Below are 24118 nucleotides of genomic sequence, written 5' to 3' on the forward strand. Positions count from 1 at the left end.
CTTTATTTACTACTGCTAAAATGGGTACTGTTGAGAATACTAAGTTGTGTGACTTCACTAGCACAAATAATAATGATTTCCTATGCACACCTATTGCTCCACCTGCTACTACGGCAGAATTCTTTGAAATTAAACTTGCTTTCTTGAATCTTATTATGAGAGAGCAATTTTCCGGTGTTAGTTCCGATGATGTTGCTGCCCATCTCAATAATTTTGTTGAACTATGTGAAATGCAAAAGTATAAGGATGTAGATGGTGACATTATAAAATTAAAATTGTTTCCTTTCTCCTTAAGAGTAAGAGCTAAAGATTGGTTGCTATCTCTCGCCTAGAAATAGTATTGATTCATGGACTAAATGTAAAGATGCTTTTATTGGTAGATATTATCCTCCCGCTAAAATTATATCTTTGAGAAGTAGCATAATGAATTTCAAGCAATTAGATAATGAACATGTTGCTCAAGCATGGGAGAGAATGAAATCTTTGGTAAAGAATTGCCCAATCCATGGACTGACTACTTGGATGATCATCCAAACCTTTTATGCAGGATTGACTTTTTCTTCACGGAACCTATTGGATTCAGCTGCTAGAGGTACCTTTATGTCCATCACTTTGGGGGCGGCAACAAAGCTACTTGATGATATGATGACAAATTACTCTGAATGGCACACGGAAAGAGCTCCACAAGGTAAGAAGGTAAATTCTGTTGAAGAAACCTCCTCCTTGAGTGATAAGATTGATGCTATTATGTCTATGCTTGTGAATGGTAGATCTAATGTTCATCCTAATAATGTTACTTTAGTTTCATTGGTTGCCCAAGAAGAACATGTTGATGTGAATTTCATTAAAAATAATAATTTCAACAACAATGCTTATAGGAATAATTCTGGTAACAACTATAGGTTATATCCTTCTGCTAATGGTAATAGTTATGGTAATTCTTATGGGAATTCTTACAACAATAATAGGAGTGTACCCCCAGGTCTTGAAGCTATGCTTAAAGAATTTATTAGTACACAAACTGCTTTTAACAAATCTGTTGAGGAAAAGCTTGATAAAATTGATATTCTCGCTTCTAAGGTTGATAGTCTTGCCTCTGATGTTGATCTTTTAAAATTGAAAGTTATGCCTAATAAGGATATTGATAATAAGATTGTTACTACAGCAAATGCCATCCAAGTTAGAATTAATGAGAATATAAGATTGATGGTTGAATTGCATGCTAGGTGGGAAAGAGAAGAAAATGAAAAACTAGCTAAAAAGAATAATGTAGCTAAAGTTTGGACTATTACCACCACTAGTAATGTTAATGATTCACATGTTGCTACAGCTCCTACTATCAATGGTAAAATAATTGGTGTTGGCAATGTTACTACTCCTAGTGCAAAGCGTGCAAAATTACCTGAAACTGCTGAAACTGATAAAACTGCTGAAATTTTTCAAAATATTGGGGACAATGATCCCATTGCTGTAGATCATAATGGTTTAAATTTTGATGATTGTCACATCTCTGAAGTTATAAAGTTCTTACAAAATCTTGCTAAAAGTCCCAATGCTAGTGCTATAAATTTGGCCTTTACAAAACATATTACAAATGCTCTCATAAAAGCTAGAGAAGAGAAACTAAAACTTGAAACCTCTATTCCTAGAAAGTTAGAAGATGGTTGGGAGCCCATCATTAAGATGAGGGTCAATGATTTTGATTGTAATGCTTTATGTGATCTTGGTGCAAGTATTTCTGTCATGCCTAAGAAAATCTATGATATGCTTGACTTGCCACCATTGAAGAATTGTTATTTGGATGTTAATCTAGTTGATAATGCTATAAAGAAACCTTTGGGGAGGATTGATAATGTTCGTATTATAGTTAACAATAACCTTGTCCCCGTTGATTTTGTTGTCTTGGATATTGAATGCAATGCATCTTGTCCCATTATATTGGGAAGACCTTTTCTTCGAACTGTTGGTGCCACCATTGATATGAAGGAAGGTAATATTAAATATCAATTTCCTCTCAAGAAAGGTATGAAACACTTCTCTAGAAAGAGAATGAAGTTACCTTATGATTCTATTATTAGAACAAATTATGATGTTGATGCTTCGTCTCTTGATGTTACTTGATACACACTTTTTGCGCCTAGCTGAAAGGCGTTAAAGAAAAGCGCTTATGGGAGACAACCCATTATTTTACTTCTGCACTTTGTTTTATATTTGAGTCTTGGAAGTTGTTTACTACTGTAGCAATCTCTCCTTATCTTTATTTTAATGCATTGTTGTGCCAAGTAAAGTCTTTGATAGTAAGGCCAATACTAGATTTGGATTGCTGCGCAGGAACAGATTTCTTGCTGTCACGAATTTGAGCAGTAGTCCCTGTAGAAAAATCAAAAAAATCTGCCAATCCTCAGATACGTACGCAACTTTAATTCAATTTGGGCATTTTCATCTGAGCAAGTCTGGTGCCACCTTAAAATTCGTCTTTACGAACTGTTCTGTTTTGACAAATTCTGCCTTTTATTTCGCATTGCCTGTTTTGCTATGTTAGATGGATTTCTTTGTTCCATTAACTTTCAGTAGCTTTGTGCAATGTCCGAAGTGTTAAGAATGATTATGTCACCTCTGAATATATGAATTATGCACTCGACCCTCTAATGAGTTTGTTTTGAGTTTGGTGTGGAGGAAGTTTTCAAGGGTCAAGAGAGGAGGATGATACAATATGATCAAGAAGAGTGAAAAGTCAAAGCTTGGGGATGCCCCGTGATTCATCCCTGCATATTTTAAGAAGACTCAAGCGTCTAAGCTTGGGGATGCCCAAGGCATCCCTTCTTCATCGACAACTTATCAGGTTCCTCTAGTGAAACTATATTTTTATTCCGTCACATCTTATGTGTTTTACTTCGAGCGTATGTTTGCTTTTGTTTTTGTTTTGTTTGAATAAATCGGATCCTAGCATTCTTTGTTTGGGAGAGATACACGCTCCGCTGTTTCGTATGAACACATATGTTCTTAGCTTTATCTTTAATGTTCATTGCGAAAGTTGAACTATTTCATTCATTGTTATATGGTTGGAAACGGAAAATGCCGCATGTGGTAAATGGTTTAATGTCTTGAATAATGTGATACTTGGCAATTGTTGTGCTCATATAGATCTTGTTTAAGCTCTTGCATCATGTACCTTGTACTCATTAATGAATAACTACATAGAGCTTGTTAAAATTTGGTTTGCATGATTGATCTCTAGAGTCTAGATATTTTCTGGTTGAGGTGTTTGAACAACAAGGAGACAATGTAAAGTCTTATAATAGTTACAATATGTTCATATGTGAGCTTTGCTGCACCTTATACTTGAGTTTGCTTCAAACAACCTTGCTAGCCTAGCCTTGTATTGAGAGGAATTCTTCTCGTGCATCCAAATCCTTGAGCCAATAACCATGCTATTTGTGTCCACCATACATACCTACTACATGGTATTTCTCCGCCATTCCAAAGTAAATTACTTGAGTGCTACCTTTAAAATTTCTATTCTTTGCCTTTGCAATATATAGCTCATGGGACAAAGTAGCTTAAAAACTATCGTGGTGAAGAATATGTACTTATGTGTCTTATTTCTTAATAAGTTGCTTGTTGAGCGGTAACCATGTTTTCTGGGGACGCCATCAACTCTTTTACCTTTGTTGAATATCATGTGAGTTGCTATGCATGTTCGTCTTGTCTGAAGTAAGGGCGGTTTTCGCAATCAAATGGTTTGAGTATGCATACTGTTAGAGAAGAACATTGGGCCGCTAACTAAAGCCATGATTCATGGTGGAAGTTTCAGCGTGGACAGCTAATCCTCAATCCCTGGTGTTGCGCCGCACTACACTCCTCCGCCATCAACCTTCAACGTGCTTCTTGGCTCCTCCTGGTTCGATAAACCTTCGTTTCTTTCTGAGGGAAAACTTGCTACTGTGCGCATCACACCTTCCTCTTGGGGTTCCCAACGGACGTGTCGACTACATGCATCATCGACGCACATGCGAAGGACCTCTATGTTTTTATTCGGGACCAACACCGGGTTTGCTACCCACGTGGCTTCTGTGTGTATCTCTTTGATGAACCCAGCTTCTCTGAGTCGATTAATTTCTCACAGCATAGCTTTGCGGTTTGGTTCCGAAAAACACCGCAAAGGTTGTCTGATTGGCCTGGCCAATGCATCCAAGTTAAGGGGGTGCTCGGCAAGTTCCCTGGGTACTCCTGGCATGTCAGTTGGACACCATGCGAAGATTTCCCATCGCTCACGGAGGAACTCGACGAGCGCGCTTTCCTATGCGAGGTTCATGTTTGTGGCGATAGCTGTCGTCTTCTTGGGATCTGTCGGGTGTATCTGCACTTCCTTCGAGTTCTTGGTGGTATCAAAGGTTGGTTCCTTGAGAGGCCTCCGGACATCTGGCAACACGTCGTAGTCTGTTGTCAGCTTTGACGCCATATAATTTACCTGCATCCCGAAAGTTTCTGATAGCCGATGAAAATCCTTGTCGCACTTGTCCGCTAGCGCGAAACTGCCTTTCACTGTAATTGGTCCCTTGGATCCTTGTCGCCTCTAGTTCCCACAGACGACGCCAATTGACAAGGGATTAACTTGTCAATGCCGACAAGTTGCAGGCTAGGGTTTAGTTGGAAGTAGAGGGCAAGTAGATCTCGAAGGTTTCAGCCGGAAAAGTACTCGACTGCTATGAAAACTAGGGTTGCGTAAAACAATGATTCGATCCTTTATTTGTCCCTCGACTCCCCTTTATATAGGAGGCGGAGCCGAGGGTTTCGTGATGCACAAGTTACAAAGTCCGGGAGGGTTTCTGAACCGTCCCGCAATAGTTACAAGTCGATATTCCTAATACAACTCTATCTTTCCAAACTATGTTTGACTGGGCCTTTAGGCTTCATAAACTTCGGGTCATGGGCCATTAATAAACCCCGGGTACCTTCTTCGGCAGGCCCATTGGGCATGCCTATGTCAGCAGGATCTGCCCTCTCCCGACGCAAGAGAGGACTTTCGCCTTCGCCGCCGCCTTAATAAATCTCGGGAAAAATATGGCTTAGGTTTTTGGGCGAAACGGAGCATCTGGAATAAAAGGGGGGCCGAAACGATGCCCCGGTGTGCTAATGAGCACAGGTGGCTGATGCATGTAAAATGCATACATGAACTTTGCATTGTATTACTTATATTTAAATCATATTTGCATCATATAAGGGTTATACCATTGTTTTATTTTGATTTTGGGGATATTTCACGGTTTCCCTATTTTTCTGGAATTAACCCTGCACTGTCAGAAAACCCCTTTTTCCATATTTTGATATTTTAGGGACTCAAACGACGTCCAAATCACCTGAGATTTTACGAGGATCAGTTTTTAGAAGGAAGAAGAAGTACGAGACAAGGAAGTGCAAAAAAGGAAGTTCAAGGACCAAAAGGGGTAGGCCCACGCAACCAGATTCCTTGGCCGCATGGGGTGCCCCATCCTGGCCCTCGAGCCTCCGATGTTGTTCGTTTTCATCTCCGTGCCTCCGTCTTGACCTAAAAACGTCTATAAAAATAATCCCCCGATGCCTTTCGGAAGGGAGCACCGCCAAAACACAGAAACACGAAAACATAGACCTAGAGCTGCAGATTGGAGGGGGAAACTCCGGCGGGGCACTGCCGGCATGGTCTCCACCTCCTCCACGACTCCACCATCGTCACCATGATGAAGAGGAAGTAGTCCACCCCTGGACTATGGGTCTGTGGAAGTAACTTATGTATCTCTCCTCTCTTTGAGCTTCACTAATTAGCACCATATGAGCTGTTGAACATGATAACGCTCATCTATGTAATACTTTTGTGGTGGATCTTTATATGAGTTAATATATGTTTGAGATTGCAATAGTTTTGTTTCAGTTGTGAAAGTTGATGCATATTACGTACCCCTGTTCTTGTTTACTTGTTCTGATCAAACTTGTGTATGAGGGCGTGTGAGGGGGAACGTATGCATTAGATGGAGTATGCATTAGATGGAGTAACGGGGTGGCTAGTGCGGTGAAAGTGACAGAAATTCCACGATCCACTTGGGTGTTTACTTTACTTTGTTACCTCACTAGGGATAAAGAGAATACCATGCTACCAGGGATGTGGGGTGACCTTGCCACTTCTCCGCGATCCACTTCTCGACCTTCAAAGCATTTTATTTTATTTTGTTATTGTCCTGCATATTTCGGTTTGTTATTTTATTTTCAGTTTTGCATTTATTTTGGTTTGCATTGTTTAGTATCATTTTACTTTCAGTTTTCATATGAAAAACATAAAATCCATAAAAACTAAGTGTTTCTTTTAATATGTGTTTTAAACTATTGAGGAAACTTCTGGAATCCCTATCTCTAATGGTTATGTCAAAGCTATGGGTGCCTACTATTAATATCGATCAACCAAAGAAGAAAATAGAATGCTTGAATTGCTTGAACATCTCGATGATATGGCTACCAAGTTTTGTGAATTACATGATATAACTTGTTGCACTAGAAAAGACTATAAACACTCTCACTATCAATGTAAACATAATAGTGATCCTATAATTGTCTGTTATCGTGAAAATAAATTTTCATGCCCTGATATAGAACAAGCTAAGAAATATATTGCTTACGTTGCAGCCCATGAGATAAATTTTCTTATTGATACTTATTTTGAAACTTTTTTTTCGAGAATACACCCTGGAAGGTGTATCAATCATATAGAAGAAAGGCCAAGATGCCCGAAACCACGGCAAGAAGGCTACAGAACTCCACACACACCACGATACAACGTCAGGAAAGCTACCACTCAACACCAACACCACGATACATTGCCGAGCGGCAAACAACACAACCTCTACAACCTTGATGATACACGACCCGCTCTGCCCAATATCCAGCCACAAGTGGCGAGGAGAAGGAGCACAAAGCCTCCGGGCCACGTCACGAACCAAGCAGGACACCGCCGAAGCCCGACCTCCACTCCGAGGCTGCCAGGACCAAAGTACCTCCTCCCATGCGCTTAGAAGAGACGGCGGGAAGAAGGCAGGGTCCCGGCAGACTAGAGAAAGACGCCGACCAAGCTGCGTCCACCATGTCGTACATAGCGCCCCAGGAGCCCAAGCCTCGGCTGGTGGCCAACGCCGGCATTACAACACATCGCCCCCAGACTCCAAAAGCTGCACCGGCCTCCCTCATGAGGGCCAAGACGACATCTTCAAGAAGATAACGACGTTGTGGCGCCGCTGCCGCCTAGTCCGGTGAACCGGACTTAGGGTTTCCCCCGGCATCCGAGGGGTGAGGAGGCACGGTGAGGGCCATGACCACGCCTCCAAGAAGGGAACGGCGCCCGCAAGCGTCGCCGTGGCCAGCATCGGTCGCCGCCGGGTAGGGTTTTCACCCCAGCCAAACACCGTGACCTCGATAGCCAGAGCTGCACTAGAGAAGGAGAACGAGGATGAAAGCCGTCGTCTTGAGCCACCGCCACCGAGAAGCGAGGAACACCGAAGAAGGAGAGGGGTGTCGGCTACCACCGGCATCACCACGGCCATGTGAGACCGCCGTGCCACCAAGACCACCGGACGGACTGGATGGTGGAGGTCCGGCCTGCCGGCTGTCGCTGGCCGGTCACCGGCACCACCATGGTGCCGGGACACGGCCCGGCCGCCGCCATGCGCCGCCGGGGACTCGGCCGAGCCAGGCCGGCGAGCTCGGCGCCGCCGTCCCCGGCGAGCAGGGTCACCACGCCAGAGCGGGGGTCGAGCCCCTCATCTCCGTCGTCGTCGAGCCGCCGGCCGCCGGGATCCCGCTGCTCCGCGCTGCCGGATCCGGACGAGGAGGAGCGTCGCCATCGTCAACCAGGGGTCGCCGCCCGTGGGGAAGACGCCCCGCCGCCGCCGTCCCCAACTGGGCTTTGCCCAGCGGAGCCTCCCGGCGGCGGCGAGGAGGGAGGAGGCGCTTGGGCCTGGGGGTGCGGGGGAGGTAGCTGGGGGCGCCGGGGGAGGGAGGCGGCGGCGGCTAGGGTTTGGGGGAGGGTCGCGAGAGCAGGGGAGGGACGCGGTTCTGGTTCCCCTTCAACTTATTTTGAAACTACTCCCTCCGTCCCAGTTCACAGGGCTTGCGTGTATCCCTAGGTTACCTATTTGATCAACATAATATAAATTTTATAATACAAAAATGATATCATTAGAAAGTAGAATATCTAAGCTTTCTAATGATATATATTTTATAATATATATTTTATATTATGTTGGTAAAATTCTGACCTAGAAATACGCGCAAGCCCTATGAACCGGGACGGAGGTAGTAGTCATGAAGCTCGTGTGATAAAAGGACACATTTCTAGGGAATTGCAGAGGAGCTCATGGGTGCCACGCCCCCCCATGTCAATCATCGACATCTGTCCTGGACCCACCTTGTACAGCATGTAATCTAGAGGTATAGTGATCTGTATTGGTTATTTGTATGGCAGTATTCCACAGCTGTTCCGTACCTATATGTCCCACTGCCACAGAACCCCATTTATAACTTGGTCCCAAAAGTCAATCCTGCCGTTGGCCACAGCTCTCTTATCACGCAACCTGGCCACACTATTGCATCGTCTTCTTCCTTGCTCCATCTGTTTACCCTTTCCCTCTGTTCTTCATACCCCAAGCTCCCTTATCCTGCAACGTCACTTCACTCTGCCTCCATCTTCTTCATTGCTGCATCTTTTGCTCGCCATACTCTGTTCTTGTTATTTCTTCCATTCTAATTGACTAGCTATACTTTTCCTAATTTCACATCTGGTAGTACTACTACTGCTCCTAATCTATAGCTACAGATAAGATGGAGTTTGTGCTAATAGTGCTAATGATCACAATCTCGTACTAGTGCTTCAAATCTTACACCACCACCTAAATAATGCTCCTAATCTCCTATCTGTTCCTCTTAATCCTGGACTACTAGCGAGTGGTTCAGTTTTGCAATTTTTCCTGGTATTAAGAGCACATCTTATTCCAGAAAACTTAATCTAACAACTAAGAATTTTATATTTACTTCTAGGATTTTTCTGAAAAAACTAAGAATTTTATTACTTTACTCCTAGGATTTTTTTTAAATCAGCTTAGTTAACTTAACACGTTTTTTTAGACGGAATTAACTTAACACGTTATGCAGGAAACAAACAACCACAATACCTATTGCAGGGAATTTAATGAATTTAATCCAATTGCTTTTGTATTTAATCACATGTTCCAGGACTTACGTTGAGTTCAGATCAGGCAACAGGGAACAAATTATCTGTTCTTTACTAGAGTACAGATTTATCTATACTTAATTAGCGGCACACTTAGCACGCGAGGAGAGACATGTTTGTATCAAAATCAATTAATTCGGTAGCTTGAGCCCCTTCAATTCAGTGCAGGCAGACATGGTCAGTGCGTTGTGTCAGGTATAGCCTTTAGTATTGAGATGTATTTTGAATTGATAGACTCAGTACGGAAATTTCCTTACTTTGGCAGCCACAATCTCGGAGCAAATCTACACGGTGGATCTATAGGGGTATGTAGCACCCATGAGCCAAAAGTCCGGGTCACTATTTTTCAACTTTGCAAAGAATTTAATGATAATGTTTATGTTAAAGAAAGCATTATTTTTGGGGAGTAGTATTTTGCAGGATATGAATGATGAAAGGGAGTATATGCCTATTTGCCGTGCCCGTTGACTGTAAATTTCGTCAGTTTGGCCACAGCTAGCTCACGCTCCCCAAGAAGAAAAGACGGAGACCCAACCGCTGCAGCATACGTAGTACGTACTTACTAGTACTGGACTGCGGCTCCCCGTCTTCAAATCAAGACGCCCGCGCGGCGCGCGCCTCATATCGAAGTTATTAGCGGGAGATAAACCGCCTCGTCTCCATGCTTCATCAAGCACGCATGCAGGACGTGCGTGGCTCGCCCAGTCGCCCCACCTCCCCCACGAACCACCGGAATTCAAAGCGTGGTCAAACCCGCGCGCGCGCACGCACGCCATCAAAGGGGAGGTTACACGACGGCCTCCTCCCATTCCTCTATAAATCCACACGCCGGGAGCGCGCGCCTGCTCTTCACGCACACACACAGCCTCGCACCTACGCCATTGCCGGCCGGAGCAGCGAGAGATAGAGAGAGCATCCACACTTCGCTCCTGCTGCTCGATCACCGCTCGGCTTCCTCCACCCTCCTGCCGCACCACCGCAATCCGAGGTCGTCGAGCCATGGCGGCAACGACGATCGGTTCCTCCTCCAAGCTTGGGCTCCTCCTCCCCACGCTCGCCTTCGTCCTCGTCTTCGCCGCCAGCCCCGGGCACGCGTCTACAGCGGCGCCGGGTCTCGTGTTCCACGTCGGTGGCCCGCGCGGGTGGCGCGTCCCCGACGCCAACACCAGCTACGGATGGTGGGCCATGAACAACCGCTTCCACGTCGGCGACAAGCTCTGTGAGTCCATCCATCCATCCGTCCACCGGCGACGACCTTAACCGGCCGCCGTTTCTTGAACGACTGCTAATTGGGGTTCCCTTTTACTTGCATGCAGACTTCAAGTACGAGAACGACTCGGTGCTCCTCGTCGACCGGGAGGACTTCGACGCCTGCAACGCCACGGAGCCCATCGCCAGGTCCGACGACGGCAGCACCACGTTCCCCCTCGACAGGCCGGGGTTCTTCTGCTTCATCAGCGGCCACCCGGGCCACTGCGAGGAGGGCCAGAGGCTCATCGTGCGCGTCATGGTGCACCCGGCCGTGCCCGCGCCCGCGCCTGGACCGAACGCCTACGCGCCGGGGACGTCGCAGCCGGGCGGCGGAGGAGGATCTGGCGGCGGGCAGGGTGGGTCCTCGTCCGGCGCTTCGTCTGCTGCGGTTGCTGTCGGCGGCTTCGCTCTAGCCGCGGCACTTGCAGTTGGCCTCGTCTTGCTGCTTCAGTGATCAGTTCGTTTGCGCACTAGCCTAGTTGATAATTCAGGTCTTATTATTGATTTTAGTCGATTCCTCTTCTATTAGAGTCATCCTGTACTAGCAGTGTTCCAGGATATGATTGTGTCAGACTTTTTTAATAGTTTCACTATAGCCTATATTTATAATTCTATTGCTAATCGATCCTCTATATGTAATGACAGTTATTGTATTGTGTTCTTCGATCGGTATGGTTCTGTCTGTTTCTGAAATTGTTTTGATATGGTCTATCTTTCATGCTGTGAACTCATATCACGTAATATGCATGCCGTCAGTGTAGAGAGAAGGCATCATCAAGTTTACATGAACCGACAGTAACATGCAGTTAGGGCACAGAGAAAAAAAATTATGTAATTTAACATCAATGTAATTTAACATCAATGCATCGACAAAATAAACCCCAGATCAACGTCACTCACAACTTGTGAGTTGTCACTTGCAAGTCGAACATAGAAAAACTATGTATGTATTGACCATGGTTCTGTAGCATTGATACGAGTGTCAAATAAAATCCCTGCAGAGAAAAATTGCAATCGGCAAGTGCTGCCATCTCGAACATGTCAAGACGGTACCTGATGTTCAGCTCCATCTCATACGGAATGGGAAACAGCCAGGGGAAAATTCTATGTACATGTTGTGTGGCAATGTTTCAGCATGGCGCAATATATACAGCATCAGGAATGAGTATCTAATCTACCACGGCTCAGAGTTCTTGGTCCAGTAGCTTGCGGTGTGTCTGCGGCGAGTCCAACCATCCTCAGCTAAAATTAGGCTTACCCGTACCCTCAGGGTAGCCACTGCATCATCCTCCAAAATCTCCAATGGGCTGTTCTTTGGTTGAAAAACCTGGAAGGAAACGATAGGGATTGGCATTTTAGGGCTATAACTCTTTTAATGGTTGAGCGCTGCATGTTATTATCAATTACCGTGGCAGTTTGGTATGATGTTAAGTACTGCAGGCATTCTTCATAATGAGCACAGTGGTACAGAAGGGCAGCATAGTCTCTAAGTTCGCGGGGATCGTGATCCAGTAGGACAAGTCTCTCGCAAGCTGCCATGAAAATGCACGATATGATGGACCTGGTCAGTGACTGCTTAAAAAGGCAGAACTAGAGAAAGACAGTAGCTATTGTCTTACTGGTGTCGAATGGACAATGAAGTGAAAACGGAAGGCAGTGAACAATCACAGCTAAATTCTTGACAAGAAAAAGAAACTTATACATGTTGGCAATATGGATGCATCTTGAACAAGAAAAAGGTATTTCACTAGTGTGAATATCGATGAGTTCGGCCGTATTGCTTTATCTATAAATCGGGGCAAAAGCATGTATCGAATAATATCGATGAGGTGACTAGCGCAATCAGTTAGTGGATGAATTATCCAAGAGTAACACCAAACCTACCACTAAATTAATCAGTGTCTATTGCCTTATTGGTGTGGAATGGAGTGAAAACGAAAGGCAGTGACCAATTGCAGCTAAATTCTTGAAAGAAAAAAAGGGACGTCTACATGTGGCAATACAGATGCATCGCGAACAAGAAACAGAAAAATGTATTTCAGTAGTGTGAATATTGATGAGGTTCAGCAGTGTTGCTTTATCTATAAAGCGGGGGGCCAAAGCCTGTTTCAAATAATATCGATAAGGGGACTTAGTGTAATCGGCTAGTGGATGAATTATCCAAGAGTTACACCAGACCTTCCTTGTATAAACCACTAAATTTATAAGAATCAAGATGGAACAAAAATGGGGTACCTACCTGCTAAAGCACGCCGCATATCACCAAAGCGCACATTTGTCCATACCCCACGCATCAGCCTATGTTGAGCAGCTTTAGCAGCAGCCATCTCTATGGCACTATAAACAAATTTCACGCCACTCCAGTGTCATGCGATGTAAATCACATATGGCGATTGACGAGAACAGAAATTCAAAGCTGACCGACATATAACACAAACCTTATATTGCCATGTGACCTTGCTTGACTGTTGCCTGCATTACCAGGTCCATCATGGTTGGCAGCAACAGCATTCAAAAATAAGCTACTTGACTGGTTGGACTGGAACGGCCAAAACATACCCTTTAGAGTCTGTAAAATCTGCAAAACAGATTAATAGATCCCAAATGTTATTGCATTCCACAATAGTCAAACTGTTTGAACCTTGTAATACCGCCTTAACAGAAGAAACCCTAAACATGATAACTAACATAATGAGAAGGAGCAAACTACTTCGAGAGAGTCCAGACCAAGCTATTGGAATACGGTTCCAGATCAAATTCAAATAAAGAGATTATTTCGAAAAACTCAAAACTAGATTTCAAATGTATAAGTTCTGGTCCTGAGTGCCATGGATCGTGTGTAACGTCCAGAATCATCATTTTGAAAACCATGTAACTATCTTTTGTGAAATACTTAATGACCGTAAATGTGAAATGATCTGTAGGGTCTCAAACTTGAGCGGGGGAAACAAAAGACCCTGAGGAGAATACACTCTGGTATTGTATAATGTGTAGGAAGCTAAGCAAGCAGTAAGCAGCGAATAGACCTACCAATATCCCTTGTTTATTTACTGAACAAAATATGAGATGTGTGGAGCAGAAACAAACGTTTAGACCCAGCAACGGCATGAGAATGATTGGTCTCAAGCTAGGAAACAACATTTATCGCAGTTGCATACAAAAACTGACAAGGAACTCAACTCTCACCTCTCATTTTGAAACCTGAAACTAATGTGCTAGCCATTTTGCTACTAGTAAAGAAGCTTGGTGAAAATATTTGTCTTCTGCGAACCAGTGAAAGCTACGACTTCTCTGTGTAATATATTTGCCCACAAACCATTAAAATTAGCAAATCTTCAAAATTATTCTTGCACGGGACTTCTGCAGTTACTTAGCAGAATAATGACGTTTCGAAATGAGACATCTGGAATGAAGATCTTACCTCAACCAAAAGTGACTTTGATGTCATAATATTTGGTTCATCAGACAACTTGCTTTTTTGTTTGTCATAGCCCCTAGGGAGGCTATTGTGATCATGTGGAAAGGAGATCTCTTCATCAAAGTCTAGTAAGCCATATAATCGTAGTGTCTTCAGCATCTCCGAATATATCAACGAGAGCATTAGAGCTGATCCTGATCGGCATGTCAAAGCCTGCCAGTTGTAGGGAACAGAACAGCATTAGAATGGATGGATCACACACAGGCCAATCGCAGGAGCATACACTTAGCGTGGAAGATAGGGCCAGTCATACCGAGTGAAGATATATAGCCCGTGCATCTGACATTTCATTCGATCGTCGAAACCCCTGAATGCATAAAAGTGTAACAAAGTAGCACATCAATTGATAGTACAACTGAAAGGTAAAGCACACAACTCGGCATAATTTCATCAAGGGCCTGAAATTACATATTCAGAGTCTCGGCTCAAACAATACCACAAATCGATTCATGGCATCTGTGTTGATTTAGTGCTATCCCAAAATGTAACATGATGGCATCAATTGACTCTTAAATTACCTTGTAACCAAAGAGGTAGCGGTCGAGGTGATCAAAGAAGACCTCCGGAGGCGCGCCGGAGGGCGGGAGGAACCCCGCGGCGAGGAACCCGGTGGAGAGGTCGTCCAGGCGCGCGATGAAGGCATCAACGGGGAGCGGCACGGAGGAGTGGGAGACGAGCGAGTCGTCCTCGGCGGCGATGCAGAGCGCGGTGCGCGCGAGGTCAGCGCCGCGGCTGATGGCGATGCTGGACTCCGCGTTGAGCCTGGTGAGCCTCCCGATCTGCTTCGCGAAGCCCTCCCTCGCCGCCCTGGCGTGCTCGGTGGCGACCCCCGCGGCGTCCAGGGAATCGTGCAGCACCATCCGCCGTGGGGTCCCTCCGCTGCCTTCATCCGCGTCCCCAGCGCCGGCACAGGCCCGGAAGGTGTAGGAAGCTCTCCCCTGTCGCTTCCCTACGGGCAAGGGGGAGGAGGTTCCGGGGTGGCGGCCGAGACCGGACGGGGGAGCCCACACCGCCGCGCAACTCATGGCGTCCACGACGGCGAATGGGATTCGCTCGATCGAGAGGCGGCGTCGCGCGCGGTGGAGACGGTGATTTCCGCCGGCGAGCTACTCAGCGGCAGCGTAAGGTGAACGGTACGGAAAACAAATATCTCTGCATTTGACCGGCGTCTCTCCGGCCGACACCAACCAGAATTTCTAATTTCTGCATTGAATTTTGCGGGGAAAAGGGAGAAATTTGGATGTAGAATTTCTTTGTGGAAGAAAAAACATAGACTTTAAATAGTTTCAAATGATAGAGAGACTACCATATGACTACCAAATGATAGACAGAGTGACTCCATCAGGAGCCGGAGTACTCCCTCCATCCTAAAATATAATAACATGCTCGTAAATTTTACTGGTCAACAACTTACACTTTTAAAAATTTCTATAAATATATATGTAACGGAAGAGATATGCAAGACGAATGCACATATACATTATAAGTTCATAGAATGTACAGTGTAAGATAGGGTGTCTTATCTTTTGGGATGAAGAAAGTACTCCTCATCTGCACGCTCCGTCTCGAGGTGCTCACGGATCTCCTTCTCCTTCCACAGCTCGCACGCGGCAAAAACCGGCGCGTCGGGCTGCCCAGGAGGAAGTGCACACCTAAAGCTTTATTTGGTACTAGAGTTTTTGTGGAAATTAGTATGGATAATACTCTATAGTATTGCATGAAACCGCTATCGTCATCCAATTCTCACAAAATTCGATCCCCGATCAATTAGGTAGGAGTAGAGTATTAGGGATTGAAAATAATGCACTAAGATTCAGGAAAAGTGAAAATAAGCGGAGATTAAACTCGCTCAATACTCTATTACCAAACATGTTTTCAGAATTTAAGTGAAGATTTAAAGTTTGGTAGAGATTATCTTCATTAATCCCCACAAAAACTCTAGTACTAAATAAGGCCTAAAACGGAAAAAATTTCTCTAATGGTCTTAAGGTCCTCTAGTTTTATGCTTTTTGGTTTTAAGGTCCTATAGTTTTATGGCTTTTAAAAGGATTGGCTAGAGAGGCACTTACGGCTGTCCAAGAGGAAGTGCAGAACTAAAACGGAAATTTTGCTCCTCTTAGGGCTCGTTTGGTTATAGGAAATCCGACGGGATTCTGACCTTTTCCCAGAAAGATTTTGCTCCTAGTGCGGAGGTCGGGAAAATAATCCCCGGAGTTTGCTCCTGTTTCTGCAGGGAATATTTACCCAGAGAAATTTGGCCAGAACAGCCAAACGATCCCTTATGATTTTAAGGTCTTTTAAAGGACCGGCTAGAGAGGCACTTAAGTAGATCAAGGGTTGAAGGGGACACTGAGGTTTGGAAAACTCATCAAATTCTCGTGGCTGTTATCATATCAGTGTACCAACCGGACACGAACGGCAGAATTCTTTCAGCGTCACCAACTTGCCCACGTTTGATAGAAGCACAAGGATGTCTACGTTGGATAGACTCATAGACCCAGGTAGTGCTAGGAAAGATCTTTATGGGATTTGCCATGTCCACGAACCGCTATCACAGTTGCAGAAATTAGCAGCTCACAGCCATACATGTACGATACAAAGCCATCGCAGTTCAGAAAGCAATGTGCACACAGTGCCTGAACAAAGATAGGTGTACGAGAGCTTGACATTGCTTGGGTAAAGAGTAGTTCAGTTCTTGGGAGCGCTGCCTTCCTCCAGCTCTTTCCTCAGCTGCAGCGAGAAATCATCATTCACATCGTCATCATCCCAGTCGTCCTCCCATTGCTGGACAGCTTCGTTACCATCTTCCTTGTCATCCCATTCTACAAAACGCAAGGAAAATGGAGTTTAGCCAGATGCACAAATTCATCACTGTGAATACAAGATTCAGTACATGCACGTACACGTTACTAAATTATGGCAGAACATTATGACGAAAATTACTAAACAAATACTTTGCACAACATAGGTAAAAAGAACTGTTACGCAGCAGAGCATGTGCAACCACAAAGATGTACATAGCAAACTGACTGCGAGCCGCAGCTTCCAGAAAGTGCTACTATCATAAAATAAATGTCTAGCAAAATTCAGAAGTTCAGTTTATTTTACTGTAACCTGTGAACTGAACATAGTGATGCAACTAAGTCAACACATTCAGTAGAAGCACGAAATGGAACAAACAACTACACCACAATCACTTACCTCATGATATAACCCACTATACTTACTGTAAGACAAGTTCACTAAATACAGCAGTCCATGTCACGTTAAAGGTTACTTACACATGAAGGACAATGTTTTTCAAGTCCACAAATCTAGTTAGTAGCCACCAGCTAAGAAAATAGTCAACCACTGGTGAGGCCTAAGAGAATAGTCAACCACTTGTGAGGCCTAATAGTCTCACGGGATATAGGTAGGCAGGCAGCAGGTTTAAATCATATACTCCCTCCGATTCATATTAATTGACTTCAATATGGATGTATCTAGAACTAAAATGTGTCTAGATACATCCATATTAGAGTCAATTAATATGAACCGGAGGGAGTAGTACATGTTTTGTAGAACTTAAGCGGTCATGACACACTTAAGACTATGTTTGGTTGATCACTGCACTGACCTAAACTGTCAAAACTCACTAGGTAAACAATCCGTAGTTGTGGACTAGTCGTAAACTTAAAACAGTAAGAGTGGAACTGGAAATCCTAATTTAACCAAATAATCAGGTATAGGCACAAATAAAAAAAAATAGGTATTGATATAACAAAAGCTAGATCTTGGAATAACTATGAAAGCAGTTTTGGCCTTGTTACCGTTGATTGCAAACCTATCCTGACCATTGGTACAGAAGGACACACACGGACACACGTGTGCACACACGCCCACCACAGAAACACACAACTGCACACGCCACAACTAGAATACTTCCTCTTGTTAAATCGTGAGTACAGACTACTCTTAGGTTCACTCAATCAGATCATCCAACAAAACATAATAAGATGGCATTATGCCATTTCTGATGACCTCATTCTTGTGTTTCCTTTCCAAAAGGCAAATTGGTATTTTAATATTATTCATTTATTTGTGCATTTGATATACTATCTTCAATCATTTCTAGAATACAAGGACAACATAACAGCATGCACAAACTTGAACAACACAAGGTAGATCTTGGAATAACGATGAAAAGCAGTTTTGACAGTTTACAACACTCGCGGACACGCACACACTCGGACCATTGATATTAAAGAACACACACGGACAAGCGCGCGCACACACACACACACACACCACAAAACACAGAACTGTACACACCATAAACTAGAATACTTTCTCTTGTTAATTCGTGAGTACAGACTACTCTTAGGTTCAGTCAATCAGATCATCCAACAAAAAATATTAAGATGGCATTATCTGATGAACTCAATCCTCGTCTTTCCCACTAGGGTTTAATACCACTAACTGCAGCTAAACACAGTTGTTGCATGCCTAATATTTAACTAAAAGAGCAAATCATGGACATTGTGACAAACAACAAACACTACAAGATCATCTGAACATCCGTTTCATGCTTAACTAAAAGGAACACGTTATTAGTTACCTAGACATGTACAAACATTGGCACAGGGCGTCTAATACACCGTGTTAATTACTCACTCATCAAAGCAGCAGCCAAGTATGATTACTAAGTCAGGTAGCACGGGATATAGTACTAACTGAGGGCATGACCTACCACACGCTTGGCAAAATCCGCATCGGAGACAATCCAGTTGTCTACTAATTTGCCCTTAATTTCAGGCGCATCTCTTCTCTAGAAGCGTGAGAAAAGGTAACACAATCGCCACCACGGGTTTCGCATCAACCGCATATCTCCTCGCCCAGATCGACAGACCAACGCAAACAAGGTACTATGTCGAATCGGCCCGTATTCACCAACATCTACCACCAGCGTAGCAGCGAGAGGGGTCAGCGGGGTAAATACATACCTTGGTCGATCTCGAACTCCTCGAACTCGTCGTCGTCCTCGAGGAGGTCCATCTTGGCGGCCTCCGCCTTCGGGTCCGCCGGTGCCGCCGCCGCCATCGACGCTGGTGCTTGAATCTAGCTGCGACGCGGCAGAGCAGATCAGATCAGAGAGTCAGCGGGGAGATCCGAGTTGGTTCGTTTGTGATCGCGCGTATGGGGTGAGGAGGAAAAGGGATCGAGAAGGCCACCAACCTGCTTCGCGTGGCGTGTTGCTCGTCCAGAGAAGAAGAAACCCTAGATCGACCTTGCGGGGGCGGCTGGTCGTCTGGAGAGGATGTTCTAGGCGGATCAGGGCGAGGCTGGCAGGGTCGGAGTTAAAACGGAGGCATCCATTCGACCCGGCTCGACCGGGTCTTCTCGGGCCGGACTGAGATCCAGTGCCCTGAGGTTCACAGGGCACAACGTGCCCCGAGCCTCACATCCACCATTCAATCGCATCCAACGGACATGAGAGGCAACGGCCCAGCACAGCATGAGTCAACGTGCAAACAGGTCAATATCAGCGACACCCACGCGGAAGCAGAGCTGCGCCGCTAGCGCCGCCGTCGGAAAAGGACGAGAGCACGCTTCTGCCGCCGGCACCCTCCACCCTCACTCCGACGAGATCCTCCTCGACTCACCGCTCCGGCGGTCCGCAGCTGCGACGACAACCTCTGCGACGGCTCCCTCCGCTCCCATGGCTACCTGTAGATATGGTCGCAGGACGTCGGAAGGAGTCGTTGGCGCGTGGCGGAGGAGGTGGTCGGAGCTTGGCGGGGGCAGGGGAGGTGGTCGGCGTCGGGCGGAGGAGTTGGTCAGCGTGGGGGAAGACGGCTCGCCGGCGCCCTCGTCTTCAGTGCCCCTGCCCGAGGCCGGAGCTTGCTCTCTCCTCACATTCACGCGGTGGCGCCGACGGTAGTGGCAGAGCTGCGCCCGCACTTTTTCTTCTTCCCGCTGGATGTCTCTGTCTTTTTTCCGCTCCCCTTTTTCCTTTTCAGCTGAGCTAAGGGCATCTCCAACCGGGCGACCCATCCCGCGCACGCGCGTCCGGATGGGTCGATCCGGACAAAATCCCGGCCCAACACGGCGACGCACCGCAAAAGCGGACGGCCACGGCGTCCGGAACGACGCAAACCCGGCCCAAATATTGGCTAGGTTTGCGTGGCCGCGGATGGCACGCGCCGTCCGCTCGCGTCCGGGCATCCGTCGCCTCGTCTCCTTTGGGCCCACCTGGCGGTGACCCGGGAGGGTATTAAATGGGGACTAGAGGGGATGCGGAACTCCACTCCGGTCCCCACTCCACTCCGCGGCGAAACCGCCGCCATGGCCCCGAGCGCGGTTTCGCTCCGGAGCCCACGACGACGAGGCGGCGGCGGCCGCCGGCCTCCGCCGGCGCGCGGCCATCGGCGAGAAACCGAGGCGGCCTCCACATCGGAGAGGCCGCCGCGGCGGCGCGGCATTGCCGCAACCGCCGCCGGCTGGCTGCTCGAGCGAGCCCGAGTCCTCGGAGGAGGACCCGGACATCCGCGCCGCCAAGCTCATCTCGGCGGCGGAGGAGGAGGCCAAGCGGCCGGACCTTCGAGATGCCATCCGTACCTCGAGATGGAGGAAGCGGCGCGGGCGGCGGAGGAGGAGCGGAGCTCGGGAGCTCTACGCCCGAGCCCGTCGGGCGCGACGGGACGAGGACGAGCGGCGCGGCGGGAGGAGGCCGGCGCCGCGCCGACGGGGAGCGCGCGAGGAGCGGCGGCGGGAGGCCGGGCGTCGCGCGGAGGAGCGGCGCTGCCGGGAGGCCGGGCGCCGCGCACGGCAGAGAGGCGGCGGCGCCTCGGGAGGAGGCGCCGCTCCGTGCGCCGCCGCTACCTCGGGTCGCTCCGGATCCCCGCTCGGCACGGGAGGAGGCCCCGTGGTCTCCGTGGCCGGAGTCCCGGCGCGGTCGAGCCACAACGGTGCCTCGCCGCCGGGGACGTCGTCGACGACGACGACGACGCCGACTTTGCCCACAGGGGCTAGGCGGCGCAACGGCGGCCACCGCGCCGCCGACCAAACCCTAATAGAGGGTTTTTAGTTTAAATTTAAAAGCCATATAGGGCTTCTTTTGCCAGTTATTTGCCCAAAATAGGGCTATGTATAAATTTTGCCCAAAATAGGGCATATGTTTATGAAATATCGTTTAAAATTTCCATGTTTCGTTTCTTTTCGTATTTGTCCGATTATGCGATGCGTCCGCGCGTTGGGCGCAGCGCGCGACCCAAACGGACACGCGGGCCGCTGTCCGCGCGTCCGCTTGGCCACGCAAACGGCCCAAAACGGACGCGCTGGGCCATCCGTTTGGGTCGCCCGGTTGGAGATGCCCTAAGCACCAACTGGGAACGATGGTTGTCTCCTGTCCGTTGGATGCGATTGAATGGTGGATGTGAGGGCTCGGGGCACGTTGTGCCCTGTGATGAACCTCAGGGCACTGGATCTCAGTCCGCCTCTCGGGCCACTGGGTCCGGTTCGAGATATTGCTGCTCTTTTTTTTGGGGGTCAAAGATTTGTCTTGAAAAAAGCCTACAGTATATGAACCCTGCTCTTTTTTAACCAGGTTGTCTGACTTAAGTCAAGTGATTTGAAGTGTTTCTCACTTGCCTCAAACTAGGCGAAATTGCATAAACCATCAATCGGATGTTCTGCTTGCACAAACTACTCACTTTACATGTATTTTGCATAAACCACCAACTTTAAATGTAATTGTTGCACAGAGATCTAAATCTGGGATTAAGCTGCTTAATACCAAATCTAGCGACCATGGATCACCAATCATACTTGGTTTGAAAATTTCACCAAAATTTGGTCGAATCTCGCAAAAAGTAATAAAAAATTAGCGAATGATCTAAATTGTTTTAAACTTTACTAGATTTGTTAATTTATATTATTTTAGTGATTGGATTTTTCATATATTCTCTTTCTGAAATGTTTGAAAAAAAAATGCTAGTTGATAACGCGTGAATGCCACATCATCATTGGCGTGGGTTGTGGCCGTCAGATTTGTTGTTAACCATGTTAATATAGATTTAGACCTCAGCACAACGGATTGCACGTAAAGTTAGTGGTTTGTGCAAAATGCAGATGAAAAGAGTAGTATGTACAGCGGGGACAACAATGCTAAGTGGTTTTTGCAATTCCCTTGTCAAACTATTCACGCTGCTTTTTCTTCTCTAAGACTACCCACAATGGGAGTATCATAGGTAGTATCATGCATTCTATGCATGCAAAATGCTGATGTGTCAGTGCAATTAAGGATGAGAGAGAGGGTACTAGTATCATAGGTAGATACTGTATCATAGCACATACTACTAGAAAAATTAATGTTAAGTAAATCTTGTACATATATTTGCATTGAGATTCTACAAAACAATTAATATATGAAGAGTATGATACTAGTATATGATACCATGCATTGTGAAGATAGTAACATGTAGTAGTATCATACGCATGATACTTCTATATGATACTATGCATTGTGACTAGTCTAAACCATGTACAATGGAGAGCGTCTAGGAAGGTGCTTACATAAATAAACATTTTTTCTTAAGCATCAATGGAAACATCTCCCTTGTATAAATAAGCACTAATGCTTAATTAAAACTGTTTTATTTTTCTAAGTATTTTCCTAAGCACCTTGCATTGTGCATGCCCTAAAAACATTATTCCCTCTTTTAAAAAAGATATTGTTATAATGAGTGAAGCATAAACTTTGCATAAGATATATATAGAAAATACAAACATCTAAAATAGCAAATCAATATTATTAGATTCATGTGCTTTTGGTATTATATTAACTAAAATTATATTTAACATTTTGAAATTGAGGAAGTATAGTGTAGCTGAATAGTTGAATAGCTGATTAACTAGCCTTCTAGCCATTAAAAGATGCTAAGAGAGGCTTATAGTATTTGAACAAATATGTGGTAACTTGTGGGATCTTTTACCAGGAGAATTAGTATTCCCTTGTGCAATGAGAGACGATGTCACCTTGACCCTAATGGTTTTCATTGTTTAGAACCTTACTCATTACAACTTTGTACCAATAAAACTATATGAGCACAAAGTGATCAAAAGTTGTTATGTTCAATCTTCACTAATATGCTATATCCATCAAACACAATATCCATCTTAAACGGTGAAAATTGTGTAAGGTCACACTCTTATCTTATCTATAGATTGAAGTAACATGTCGTAACCAAAGGATGAGTTATTTTGATACTCTTACATGATGTTTTGCTATTATCAGATAACTAAGAAATAACTATTTCTAAGTCAACACAAGGACCATCATGTTTGAACATTTAGACTCGTATAAGTAGAAAAGAGTAAATTATATTGATCAAACTGCTACAAAGGAGAGAAACTGTTTCTAAATTGAATGGGCTATCACCATTCCTTTATATTCGAATATTCTATTTCGTATGCTCGTCTGAGTCATTTTTCAATTGTAATTGGGAGGACACCATGTGTTATGTTTCGAGGATATTTCTTTCAGTGTTCGATAAGGCATCTTCATTTTTTTTTCAATTGTCATTTCGGCTAAAAGCTCTACTCGTATAACTGCGCCACTGTTAGAGTTAACCACATCGAACGACCCACACACATGTTAAGTTTTCACTGTACAATCTTTCTTTTAAAAAAATGGCAACGAACGATCAATTTGTTTCTCAAAATTTTGCACAAATAACATTCAGGTCAATATGTATATATGATTTACATATAATTTCTAACACTTGCAACTACGAGTGTTTGCAGGGTAATATCTTTTTTTGAAACTTTGCAGGGTAATATCTTTGTCCGGCGCACGAGTTCAACTTGTTTTTTTTTTCCTGAACCTAACAAAACACTATTTTAAGTGAAATCGACCATGAAACATGCCTGAAACACGTGTTGGAATTAAGATGATGAATACCCTACTTTATGGAGAGAATGGCCTGCCTTGATGGCTCGGATCGGATGGACAGTTTTTGGCTCGGATGGACGGTGTTTGAGGAGCGTCAAAACTGCATCGATTTCAGTCGTCTGACGATTGCTGCATCATTCAAGCTCCTGACACCGGTTTACGGTGTGACCAGGCGCAGTCGCGCAGAGCAGCAGCGATGGCCCACTCG

The 24118-nt window shown here is 45.5% G+C and overlaps 3 protein-coding genes across 3 annotated transcripts; 1 reads left to right on the plus strand and 2 right to left on the minus strand.

Moving 5' to 3' along the window:
• Positions 1–10249: 10249 nt before the first annotated feature.
• On the plus strand, positions 10250–10955 carry LOC124660565 (early nodulin-like protein 2). The gene is made up of 2 exons (XM_047198385.1): positions 10250–10469; positions 10567–10955. The coding sequence occupies exons 1-2, from the start codon at positions 10250–10252 to the stop codon at positions 10953–10955; spliced, it is 609 nt and encodes a 202-aa protein (XP_047054341.1).
• A 552-nt stretch (positions 10956–11507) lies between these two features.
• On the minus strand, positions 11508–15038 carry LOC124665203. Its single transcript, XM_047202623.1, has 7 exons — positions 14498–15038; positions 14233–14286; positions 13923–14132; positions 12940–13079; positions 12741–12838; positions 11909–12033; positions 11508–11828 (listed from the first exon to the last, which is right to left on the minus strand). The coding sequence occupies exons 1-7, from the start codon at positions 15002–15004 to the stop codon at positions 11676–11678; spliced, it is 1287 nt and encodes a 428-aa protein (XP_047058579.1). The 5' UTR covers positions 15005–15038; the 3' UTR covers positions 11508–11675.
• Positions 15039–16568: 1530 nt separating this feature from the next.
• On the minus strand, positions 16569–19291 carry LOC124666215 (protein DELETION OF SUV3 SUPPRESSOR 1(I)-like). Its single transcript, XM_047203567.1, has 3 exons — positions 19194–19291; positions 18962–19080; positions 16569–16801 (listed from the first exon to the last, which is right to left on the minus strand). Exons 2-3 carry the CDS (start codon positions 19056–19058, stop codon positions 16668–16670), a joined length of 231 nt encoding a protein of 76 aa, XP_047059523.1. The 5' UTR covers positions 19059–19080; positions 19194–19291; the 3' UTR covers positions 16569–16667.
• Positions 19292–24118: the final 4827 nt, after the last annotated feature.

Source organism: Lolium rigidum, chromosome 6, assembly GCF_022539505.1.
Source record: "Lolium rigidum isolate FL_2022 chromosome 6, APGP_CSIRO_Lrig_0.1, whole genome shotgun sequence".
NCBI classification, from domain to species: domain Eukaryota; kingdom Viridiplantae; phylum Streptophyta; class Magnoliopsida; order Poales; family Poaceae; genus Lolium; species Lolium rigidum.

Coding starts and splice junctions, on each gene's coding strand:
- LOC124665203 (XM_047202623.1), bottom strand. CDS start 15,004: ATGAGTTGCGCGGCGGTGTGGGCTCCCCCGTCCGGTCTCGGCCGCCAC. Junction 12,839..12,939: donor AGGTCACATGGCAATATAAG/GTTTGTGTTATA, acceptor ATTTGTTTATAG/TGCCATAGAGATGGCTGCTG. Junction 12,034..12,740: donor TATGCGGCGTGCTTTAGCAG/GTAGGTACCCCA, acceptor TTTTCATGGCAG/CTTGCGAGAGACTTGTCCTA.
- LOC124660565 (XM_047198385.1), top strand. CDS start 10,250: ATGGCGGCAACGACGATCGGTTCCTCCTCCAAGCTTGGGCTCCTCCTC. Junction 10,470..10,566: donor CCACGTCGGCGACAAGCTCT/GTGAGTCCATCC, acceptor ACTTGCATGCAG/ACTTCAAGTACGAGAACGAC.
- LOC124666215 (XM_047203567.1), bottom strand. CDS start 19,058: ATGGCGGCGGCGGCACCGGCGGACCCGAAGGCGGAGGCCGCCAAGATG. Junction 16,802..18,961: donor GGAGTTCGAGATCGACCAAG/GTATGTATTTAC, acceptor TGCGTTTTGTAG/AATGGGATGACAAGGAAGAT.